The following is a 12222-nucleotide window of genomic DNA, read 5'->3' on the forward strand; positions in this document are numbered from 1 at the left end:
CAATTTGTTGTATTGTTAAAGTGTGTTTATAAAATATTTAAAAATTAAATTATTTTAATAATTAATTATAATCAAAATAAAATTGAGTAAATTTTTTGTAAGAGATCTTAAATATTTAATTTCAATAAGATACAACATAATCAATTTTTATAAAGTAAATTAACTTTATAGAAGAAAGCTTAAAATATTTAATTTCGGTAAGATACAACATAATCAGTTTTTATAAAGTAATTTAACTCTATAGAAGAAAGCTGTTGAGAAATAATTATAAAATTTTCAAATTATTATCTCATAAAAATAATTTATTTTTTAAAAGAAAAAAAAAACTTGTTTATAAATTTAAGCTTGTGTTCCAAATACACAGCTTTTTGCGATAAAAGCTTAAATGAGATAATTTAATCTCAGAAAGTATTAGTAGTCATGCATATCGTATTCTTCACCCCAATTCCTCTTTGAAACGTAAATTTTTTATACCCATTTGGGTTGTAAGATAAGTGTCACAAACAAACATCCCTCTGTTATCTGTATTTATCATCATTATTCATAGCTATTTAATGTAGTACTATAAATTAAAGTATATTGGATGGCAATGGTTGTGTTTATTAGAGTAAATCTCCATTTGATGATACGAATTTGTCGATCAATAACCAAAAAAAAAAAGGTATGGAGCAGAAAAGATCATTTGGACAGTAAGAAATGGGAATCATATTAAATCATTTTAGTCTTTAACTGGATATGATATTTATAATTTGAAGATTGCAATTTGCAAACGAATACATGAAAGAAACGCATTTCAATATGATGAATTGCAATCTGAATCCTTGTATAGAAGGAAAAATAAAAATAAATTTAGTAATTTGTTAAATCCGTTGCTCGCCATAGTAATTAAAAAGCAACTCTCCTCAGTCCCTTGACCTCAAATGTTTCACCATCTAAGCTTCGCAGGGAAATACTGCAAGTGGCAAAAGGAAAATAAGAACCACATGTTAAAAAATCAATGAAGAAATAAATATATTATAAAAAAAATCATCAAGATCATCCCAATTTGACTCTCACCTTCTCAATGAGTGACACATAGTATGGCTTAACTTCCTCCACATCGACTAGAACTTTGCTTTTGCTGTATAGATCATATTTGCTGTACAAAATTGTATTATAAGTTATGTAAGAAACTATTAAAAGATGTGCACAAATAAACAAATTTACAGAAGTTAAACCAGAAACATACTTAAATACTTTGAGCCACTTCAAATTCTCAACATCTTCTTCATTCATCAAGTGAGTGTATGCACCTTCCTTGTGCAAAGCTGCAAAATTATATGTTGCAGTCATTATATTTGCGAGACAATGAACACAAGAACCTTCTTCTCAACATTCAACAAAGTTTATAATTAAGAAAAACACATATATGATGAAAATTCTTACGATAGAAAGAGTGATATCTGATAATAAACAATCCTGCAGATGGCAAAGTGGTGCCATTGTCCTTCGCAACCTGCATATTTCAATGTTCACCTTGTTAGATCCTAAATAAGTACTATATAATAAAATCATACATTACATATGTATAAAATTTAAAACATCCGCATGATGAACCATATATAGACTCACCATATACATGTAATCATCATGTCCCCAAGACATCACAACATTGTCTAGTCCACACCCTTTGGTGTAGATCCCATTTTTGGTGTTATAAGCAGGGCATGTGTAATCCGGGTTGTCCTTGAAATACTGCACCAGGAATGAAATTAGACCAATTGATAATTTATGAACATGTTATTAGTTTACCGGTTTCTTAGAAGAAATAAACTACCTTATGATGAACATTTGACTCATCAAAGGCACAGCCAAGAGGAAATGTATCTCCTGCAAATGTCACATTAAACATTCAATTATAATGTTGGATCAAATATATAAAGTAAGAAAAAATAAATCTTATAAAATAAGTTAAGGAACAGTTCTTACCCACAACAGCCCATTGAGGAAGTCCACCAAACTTGGGAAGGGTAAGAATCTTTCCAAGATCTGGAACAAGTCATCAAGATTATGTTAGACCCCATTGGTTGAAAATGGAAATGTCTCTCTTTTACAATACAACTGGGGCAATATTTTGATATAAAGGGATCCAAATATCCCAGTCAAACCAAGTCAAATGAGGATAATTATGACATAAATGTCAATAGATCTTTTCGGCAAGAAATCTGACACACAAAAAAAATAAAAAAATAAAGAAATTGAAATGGTATGTATGTATGTACCATGGATGAGAGCAGTCAAATGCAACCAATCTTCATTAGGATAGTCCTTTCTGATGGCCTCAGCAGACTGCAACAAATGCTGAATTTGAGGTTCATCCAAATCAGGATCACTCTCATCCACCACTTCATTCAGCAACTCACAACATTCCCAAATACCCATTTCTGCTTTGTTCAATTTCTCATACTCCTTCCTCATTCTCTTCACCTACATTATTAGCATTTAGTAAATCGGATTTCCTTCAGCATTGCATTTTCTTCCTTTGAAATCACCAAAGAGCCACATAATTGGTGAAAAGAAATTAACATTAACATTGCTTACAAAGTCATATGTCTGGTTGATGTGTTGCAACCTATAAAATTCCTCCACACCCTTTTGCCTCTCGCTTTCAACATCATAATCTCTGTGCCAGTTGTTTCCATTGACCCGTATTAATTTCATCGAAAAAAAATGATAGCTTTAAAATACTTGAAATTAAAAAATAAAAAATGAAATGCAATTGAAACCTGAAGGACTGGCCAAATGCATTGATTTCTGGAGTCATGAATCCATCCTTTGGAACCAGAAATCCACCATCCAATACAAGCTCATTGGTTTCTTCGGCATGCACGTTCTTCCCTTCAAATTGTGACTCTGAAAGCATGCAAAATGTAACCTTAGTCATTTATGTAACACTAGGAACCGAAAAAAAAAAAAAAAAAAGAGCATACCAAGGGCAAGGATAGGTTGCTCAATGAGGATAGTCATTTTGTTGTGCACAAAAGGTGAAGCAGAACAAAAGAGAATGGAAAAGAAATGAAATTTTGATGTGGTAGACCAATTTGAGAAGGGGTATATATAGATCCACAAATGTCCTTGCCAGGGAATTTCGAAGTTGGGAGTCCTCAACAGAAAAAACATAAAACTAAATCTTGTTTTGTGCGTGATTTTTTGGAAAATGATCTATGAATTTATGAAGAAAAAATTATGATAACTTAATTTATTTAAACCGTTTAATTTGTAATAATAAATCATGACAGTTGTATATCTAAGTCAAAATATTTATTATACATATCATAATTTGATTTATTTTTATAACACAATCTAATTTATTTTTATAAATTTAACTGTTTAAATACATTAAATTATCATAAATTTTATGTCGAGAAATTGAATCTAATTTTTTGAGGAGGGCTATAAAAGTAATTATTACAATATGTGAACAAGTTGATAAGCATGAGTCAGCCATACGTGTGAATGATATCTTGTAGTAGTTGTTAAATGGTTGAGAAGCTGAACCCTTCTCACTTCTGACGAGGCATCTACTCATAACCGAGTAATCTTCTGACTTTCATTTTAATTTCACCACCATGCATTCAATAAATATCTTTCTTCTTTTCTTCCTGCATTTTAATGCAAATCTCTTCAAATCATGCTCAAATATTGCTGATTCCTTCAAATATTAAATATTAATAATAACACATGCTATTCAACTTAATTCTTTAAAAGTAAAAAATGTGAAGAATGCCTTATCTTATGTCTAAATTTTTCTTCCTAATTCAGTCATTTATATAGGATTTTTTCTTATATTATAGAATTTTTTAAAGAAATTATTTCAGTCATTTTAAATATTAAACATATTTTCAACATTTGGAAAATCGTAATTTATATGATAATATAAAAAAAATATTATATAATAGCTGTGTATGACACGTGATTTTCATGCGCTGAATTGAACATACAGACAAAGATTAGCTGTACACAAAATTAACGTTACTTGCTGAGCGCCAGACAAAAATTGTTCTACCACTATTTATTTGTCACTCACTGTCTACATTGATGAGGAATTAATTTTAACAACATATTTTCCAAAAATATAAATGTATTTTAATTTATATCTTATAAATATATGGTATGTGTGGACTGGGTGTCTGTGTATTTTATTGTTAAATCAGTTCATCTCTGCCATCAACCACTTTACGTGCACCTAAAAAAGTGGAGTACTGTACACATTACACAAATGAATGAGTTCAGATTTTTTTAAGTTTTTTAGAACATATGTGGCATGGGTTGCTTATCAGCAATCTACCGTGCTATATTAGCTATTTTTATTATTTAGATGTTAAAATAGGTTACTTAAATTTTAATAAAATTATTGACTTAAATATGTTTTTAGTCCCTGTAATTTTTAAAAATTTTGTTTTAATTCCTTAAATCACCAATAACATATTTGAAAGTGACCAATTAAGATAGTTATGCAATATTAATTAGATTTAATGTGATATTTTCACTAATAGAGATACCGATAGGTAGATTTTATGTAATAATATTTGATAAATTTCTTAACAAAATTTGAATACAAGGACTAAAATAAGATTTTTTAAAATTACAGGGACTAAAAACAATAATTTTACATTTGAGGGACCAAAAACAGATTTACTCTAAATTTGAGGGACTAAAAACATATTTAAGTCAAAATTATTTGTATAGGTTCCATTGTTTAAGAAAAAAGTAGAAAAGAGTTGATGAGGCACAATAAATTACTTATAAATAACTCACGTTGTAAATGCTCTAACGTGCATTTTAATATTACATGTTTTTATTGCTACAGGATTCATGAACTTAATCACACTCGATTCAACTCCAATTAATATTTTGATTTAATTTTTGGATAGCTCAAATCGAAACTAACAAAATTCAAATAAAAACTTCGCATTCTTTTTAGGTTTAGTATCAAATTTTAATAATGAATTTGAACCCAATTTATTGACATGCCATTTTTTATTTTAATTGACTAAAATGTATTTTTTTTCTTTACTAATACCTAATATTTAATTATCATCTTCTTATTAAATATTGATAGTTAAAATTATAACTTTGATTATGATACATGAAATAAAATTAAGTAAAAGATATAATAATTTATATTTAATACTTGCTTCTTTTACCTTAAGTGTTGCATTTTTTGGATTTTTTTTTGTTATTTTCAAATTTTAAGGTAATGTTCATATTTTTTTCTCATTTATATATTTGTATCTTTTAATATTTTCTTCATCTCATGATAAGTATCATGATTGAAAAAAAAAATTTCAAAACAAGTCTCATATTAACTTTTCAATATAGCATTAATTATTTTTTTTCATATATACTCCTCAAAATGTAAAGTGGTTATTATGTTACATAATTTATAACAAAGAAAATTTCACAAGATTAATTTTGTAAAATTAATATTATTTTTTATCTATTTTTTATTTTTTAATTTATATAAAATAATATAATACAACACTTATTATGTGACAGAGAGAATATTATTTTATATATTTGCTCGTAAAACTAAGTAATAAATTATTGAAGAACTCAAGGGTGCATTTATTATCTATTGACCAAAATTTCAAAAGAATATGAATTGTTATGTTGAAAGTTTTCAATACTTTGTTTATGCGCACAAAATATTTTATTTTTCTAATAAGAGAAATAGAGAACGAGAGAAATCATTGGAAATTTTAAATATGGGAGAAAAAATGATTATAATTAATTTGGAGAATTATGTCGAAACAAAACATTTAAAAGAGATAAAAATTAAGTTTGTTGACTTAGTAATTATAAGATCGGTATGAGGATATAGAAGGGTCGACCTAGTGATCTCATGTTTGATTAGGGATGGCAATGGGTCCATGGGAGCAAGTAATAATAAACTTGTCCCCGTTCTGCAGGGTAAAAATTGGCCCCATATCCACCTTATATCCGTGCACCACAAATATCCATGGATATTTATAAATTTTTTAAGAAATTAAAAAAAATATATTAGAAATAATTTTAAGTTTATATTTAATGTCATTGAAATATTAAAAATAAAAATTCACACTACAAGAAAATTATCATATAGTGGCACACATTTTATAATGACACTATACATGTCACTAAAAATTACTTTTACTCACACAATAACTATAATATATGTTGGTATATTATTAAAAGTGTCGGTATAGGCTATAGTGACACACAAAATATGTTGTTAAATCTTATTCAAAATCAACACTAAAATTGTGTGTAACTATATTTCAAATAGACATATACCTACATATATTGTACCTATAGTGACACTTTTTGTATGTCACTATATGTAACATTTCTTGTAGTGTCAATGTTAATTTTGAACTTATATTTAACGTTAATTTTGTTGAAATAATAATAAAAATACAAGATAATCAATAACTTAAAATACATCAATCTCACAAGTGAAAGTCTAGTATCAGAAAGCTACAATAATTCAATCTCATAATTCTAAACGAAAGTAAACAACTTAAAATACATAAATCTTATTGTGATGACTAATGTGTGGGTTGTGCGGCTATGGAAAGAAAATAAGATGAAAGAATGTAATTTTAGGGTTAAGTGATACAAGGATAATTAGGATACTTAAGAAATATTATTAAATGGGTACCCGCATATATGGATATCATCATACCCGCCCCCACCCCGTTTATAAACGGATAAAAAATTATCCGTCCTCATTATTTACGGGTACCCAATTAGCCTATCTATTTATTATTCGTAGCGAATTTTACCTACAAATACTCGCGAGTACAAGTATTTTTGTCATCCCTATGTTTGATTCTTATTTTTGTTAAAATAATGTTTAACTAATATAAGTCACATCTTGTGAGTGCAAATTAGTTATTGATTTCCAATTTTGGGACATTGTATGGACTATCTCCATGAAAAAAAAATTGTTTGACTTTTCTTTTTCTCTCTTATATTCTTTTAATTCATCTTCTCTTTCTTATTTATCTCATATTCTTCTCTTTATATATTCTCCTTCTTTTTATCTATCAATATTAATATATAATTTATCAATATATGAATTTTGAATTATTAAATATTATATATTATTAAATTTTTTGAATTATTAAAATTTATCTAATGTTGTAAAATCATTATCGTCTTTCATCTATTTATTAATTTTTTTTAGTTTATGTAAAATAATATAAGATAATATTTATTATGTAACAAAGAGAATATTATTTTATATATTTATTCATAAACTAAATAATAAAGAATTCAATGGTACATTTATTAATTATTGACCAAAAGTTTAAAAGAATGAGTTGTTATGTTAAGAGAGATCATCGAAAATTTTAAACATGAGAGAAAAAAATTAATTGCAAGTTATTTTGGAGAATTGTGTAGAAATAAAACATTTTAAAGACATAAAAATCAAGTCTTTTAACTCAGTGAGTATAAGGCATGCATTAGGACACAAGAGAGTGGACCTGGTGGTCTCAAATTTGATTTCTATCTTTGTTAAAATGATGTTTGACTAGTGAAGGTCACATCTCATAAATGCAAATTAATTTTTGATTCTCAACTTTGAGACAATGTGCGCACATGTCTATGGAAAAAAAAAACATAAGATTTAATTTGACTTTTTTCCTCTTTTTTTGTTTCTTTCTCGTCTTCTTTATCTCTTTTCTCTCTATTTACTCTCCTATTTTTTATTTATTAATACTGATGTATAATTTATCAATATATACATTTTTTAAGTTATTAAATATTTTAAATTTTTAATTATTAAATATTATATAATGTTATTTTTTTTGAATTATTAAAATTTAACTAATATTGTAAAATCAATATTATCTTTCATCTATTTTTAAAATTTTTCTGTTTATGTAAAATAATATAAAAATGACACTTAATATTTTACGGAGAGTATTACTTCATGTATTTGATCATAATAATAAATAATTGAAAAACTTAAGGGTGCATTTATTACCTATTGACCAAAAGTTTAAAAGGATGTGAGATGTTATGTTGAGAGTTTCCAATATTTGTTTCTACTCACAAAATGTTTTATTTTCCAATAAGAGAGAGGGAGAGAGAGAAATCATTGGAAATTTTAAATGCAAAGAAAAAATTGTTTGCAATTAATTTGGAGAATTGTGTGAAAACAAAACATTTAAAAGACACAAGAATCAAATCTCTTGAGTTAGTGGTTGTAAGGTTTGTCTTAAGATATAGAAAGTCAGTAGTTTCATTTTTGATTCCTATCCCTTTTAAAATAATACTTAGCTAGCAGAAGTGATATTCCACAATCACAATTTAGTCATTGCTTCCCAACTTTAAGAGACTACGTAAATCATGTTCATAGAAGAAAAAAAACATAATATTTCATTTGACTTTATCTTTTTTTTTTTTTCTCTCTTGTCTTATTTATTTCATCTTCTCTTCTCATTTGTCTCTTCTTTTCTCTATCTATTCTCCTATTTTTTTTTTATATTAATAATGATGTATAATTTATCAATACATGCCTTTTAAGTTTATTAAATATCTTGTTTTTAATTATTAAATATTATATATTTCTACATTTTTTGAATTACTAAAATTTAACTAATATTTATTCTCAATAAAAATTTAATATTAAAATTTCAAATTTTGTATTGATAAATAATTTTTGCATATGATAACAATTAAGTTGTATTATCAAAATTAAGTATTTAAAATTAATAAATAAATAAATTCAATTATCAGATCAAAATAATTAAAATACCAAGTATCTCAACTTTTAAATTTCTTCATCTAAACATAATCTAAACGATTTTCTTTGATTTTTCATAAAAGTTACTTTTTGTAATGACAATTTTTTTAAAAAAATTCTAAAAAAATCATTACATTCTTATAAAATTTTAAAATTTACAAAAAAAATTTATGATAAAATAGTCTTATGAAATCTTAATCTAATACACTCCTAAATATCAAAATGCATATCATCATATCAAAAAAAAAATACTTAAAAAGTTACATCCAACATAATTATTCAAAAGAAATAAAATAAAATGCATGTATAACATAATTATTCAAAAATCGAGTCAAAAGACATTTGAAGATGATTAGAAAAAAAGTTATTTTTCTGTATTGGTAGACTCTGCCCAAACCAACTTACTATATATTATCTAATTCAATTTAGATTATTTTAATCAGTTCAGGTAACCTTTGTTTAGAAAGGAATCTAAAAAAAATGACTTTTTTATTTTAGTATTTGATCTTAAATTTTTTATCTTGTTTATTACACAATTGAGTGAACACCATTTTTTTTTTTTATCGTTAATACAGTTAGCAAAGTTTAAATACTTTTAGAATTATGGCAAAAAGGTTTAATTGATCATAAAAAGCATTTTTGTGGACCATAAGTAGAGTGATTTTTTTTTGGGTGTGTGCTTCCTTCATCTTATCAACTTATATTGGGCCTAAAGTATTTTAGTGTGTTTGTTGGAGTGGATAGGTCTATATTCAGAATAAAGTGATACTTTTAGTTATGTCTTTATGTTCAAAATAAAAATCAAACTCTAATTATTAATTAAGGTGTATAAATATTAAATTATTTATATTAACAATTTTTTATAATTAATAAATTACTTGGTATGATTTATTTTTCGGTAAAAAAACTGGACGAAACCTATTTGTCTTTTAATTGGATAATTTTATATTTAGAAAATAATAAAATTAGGGACATTAACAAAAATCAGCTGAGATTCTTCGTACATAAGATTTATGGATTATCTTTCGTTGGTACTAAACATCATCTCCCTTCTAAGTTTATGTGAATCCAAATTTAATGGACACCAAACAAACACGCATTTAACATGATTAGTTGTACAAAACTTAACACTACTGTACTAATTCAGCATCATAAATATTTTATATGGTAATGCAATTTATATGGCACAATTACTTGAGCATTCAATATGGCTCTGCAACTAAATAAAATGCTCATGTTACTGTCTAATGTGAAACTAAGTTGGGTTTTGCACCCTGCATCCTATTAAACTCACTATACCTCAAACTTTCAACAAAGATTACTTTCCTCTTCAATAGGAATACTCCTAGGTGATAAATAAATTAAAAAAACTCCTATTAAAAAGTTCTAAATTTTAAAGACATTTACCAGATTCTTTTCTTTAGAAAACTATCAATCGCATAAAATTTTAGACATAATATTTGTTTGAGTAAATTTTTATAGAAAATTTTTAAAAGAGTAAAATATATAAAGAGAAAAAAATGAAATAAGTTTTTTCATAAACTAATTAGTTTATGCAAAACTCATTATTTAGGAGCTTTCTTTTATTAGATTTTTTAAAATGTTATTTTTAACTTATGTATAAGTTAATTTTAATTTATGAAAAAAATTATGGTAACTTTTTTTTCTTATTTTTCTCTCGTGTCAATGTTGGGTGTAACACGTAAGACTTGGTTTAAACTTCAAAATAAGAGAATAAACCTGAAGAATTGTGTGTTTCTTTGTCATGATTTTGTAAGGTTGCCTCATTAATTAGCACATTTCACTAAAGAAAGATTTAATACATTGAATACAAGGACAGTGGAATTATTTGCTAAATTAAAATGAGAGAATTTAAGTGTGATGCTTACTATTTAACCCCTATCACTATATTTAATCAATTGGTAAAGAAATGAGTGTTTTAGTCTTCATAAAAGGTGTGAAAAAAAATAGTTAATGTAATGTTGTTAAATGGAAAAATTAAAAAAGACTTATGTATTGCTTAATTATATGGTTTATTTATCTGTTATCTATATATAAAAAAATCTGTTTAATTATATAATACTCATGTGACATTATTTTATTTTCCCTAAAATAAAAATTGATATTTTTAATTAATTTTTTAAATTCCTCCATTATTTTTTATTTCTATTTCTATTTATAATAACTAATTTATATTATGTTACAAAATTATTTTTAACTAACGGTGAATTTTAATAAAAATTAAAATTAACTTGAAATAAAAAAATTAATAGATCATAGAAGATAAAAAGCTAAGAAAAAAAACACTTAGAAAATATTGTTGTCGACAAAAATTTGCTGAAAACACTCCCATTTAAGAATGGTCTATAAAAATGTTATAAATTATATATATATATATATATATATATATATATATATATATTATATATATTATGTCAATTTTATTTTATAAGAATGAAATATCAAATCATATTAGATTAATATAAAATTTTATATATATGATCTAAGAGTAATAAACTTTTAATCTAATGGTTAAATTTACAAAATTCACATTTAATTGTTAAGTGGTGTAATACTTAGTAAAATACATCGATATAATTATAACCCTTTATATATATATATATATATATATATATATATATATATATATTTTAAGGAGAAGGGAGGGCACTCTACAGCTGTATTTGATATAAATATATAAAATTGGATTTTAAAATAAATGTCATTAATGTGAGTAATTTAATTCCTTGTTAAATGTGTTTAGATATGTTAAATTTAATTAGAACTCGAGTTGCCAAGATTTTCCAACCAGGCCCTACCTGGGCTGAATACAAAATTGTAGCGTGGGCTTGAAACGGAAATAAGGCTATCTGAATAAGGCAATCCTTCATTATTCTCACCAACTCTCCCATTCTTTAATGTCTCTTTACACAATTTCCATCCTGCTAACGTGGTCCAGCCCACAAGAAATACCATGTCATTTTGAAAAAAAAAATTATTTTACTTTTTAAGTCACTGTTGTTTGGTATGTCAAAAAGTTTCATATGCATAGAATACAGGTTTTCATTAAAGATGAACCAGCTGAATTTCTAATTTAATTATTATATAATAAAAATGCATTTTTAACAAACTTGTAACTGATCTCTGTTAATTTTAAAATCCTCGGCCTGTGCATGACTTGTTAGTGTTATAATTTATTTTTTTTATTTTATACTTTTTTCATAACTATATTATTTATACATAGGAAGTATTCACTGGTTTTTATTATTATTTTTAAGTAGAATTTTGTCTCTTAGTTACATTTTTCACATATAAAATTGGAAACTTTGAACTCAAAGGAAATGATTGATGAAACGAATGAGCAAGATTAATGAAAAGGTTTGGTATGATTATATAAAGTCTGGCCAAACATATGGTAAGGATGTAATGCAATGATAGAAGCCGCT

General features: G+C 25.5%; 1 protein-coding gene across 1 annotated transcript; it reads right to left on the reverse strand.

The window, feature by feature from the left end:
- Positions 1–681: 681 nt before the first annotated feature.
- On the reverse strand, positions 682–3129 carry LOC109799565 (inositol oxygenase 4). Its single transcript, XM_020360145.3, has 11 exons — positions 2970–3129; positions 2766–2892; positions 2581–2662; positions 2262–2466; positions 1969–2028; positions 1817–1869; positions 1612–1734; positions 1426–1495; positions 1229–1307; positions 1057–1138; positions 682–952 (listed from the first exon to the last, which is right to left on the reverse strand). Exons 1-11 carry the CDS (start codon positions 3004–3006, stop codon positions 926–928), a joined length of 945 nt encoding a protein of 314 aa, XP_020215734.1. The 5' UTR covers positions 3007–3129; the 3' UTR covers positions 682–925.
- Positions 3130–12222: the final 9093 nt, after the last annotated feature.

Source organism: Cajanus cajan, chromosome 2, assembly GCF_000230855.2.
Source record: "Cajanus cajan strain Asha chromosome 2, NIPB_CcT2T_4, whole genome shotgun sequence".
In the NCBI taxonomy this organism is placed as follows: Eukaryota; Viridiplantae; Streptophyta; class Magnoliopsida; order Fabales; family Fabaceae; genus Cajanus; species Cajanus cajan.

Bases quoted from the DNA above. Each gene is read 5' to 3' on its own strand.
- LOC109799565 (XM_020360145.3), bottom strand. From the start codon at position 3,006: ATGACTATCCTCATTGAGCAACCTATCCTTGCCCTTG. The intron at 2,663-2,765 runs GTTTCAATTGCA...CAACTGGCACAG, and splicing joins GCATTTGGCCAGTCCTTCAG to AGATTATGATGTTGAAAGCG. The intron at 2,467-2,580 runs GTAAGCAATGTT...CTAATAATGTAG, and splicing joins TCAACCAGACATATGACTTT to GTGAAGAGAATGAGGAAGGA.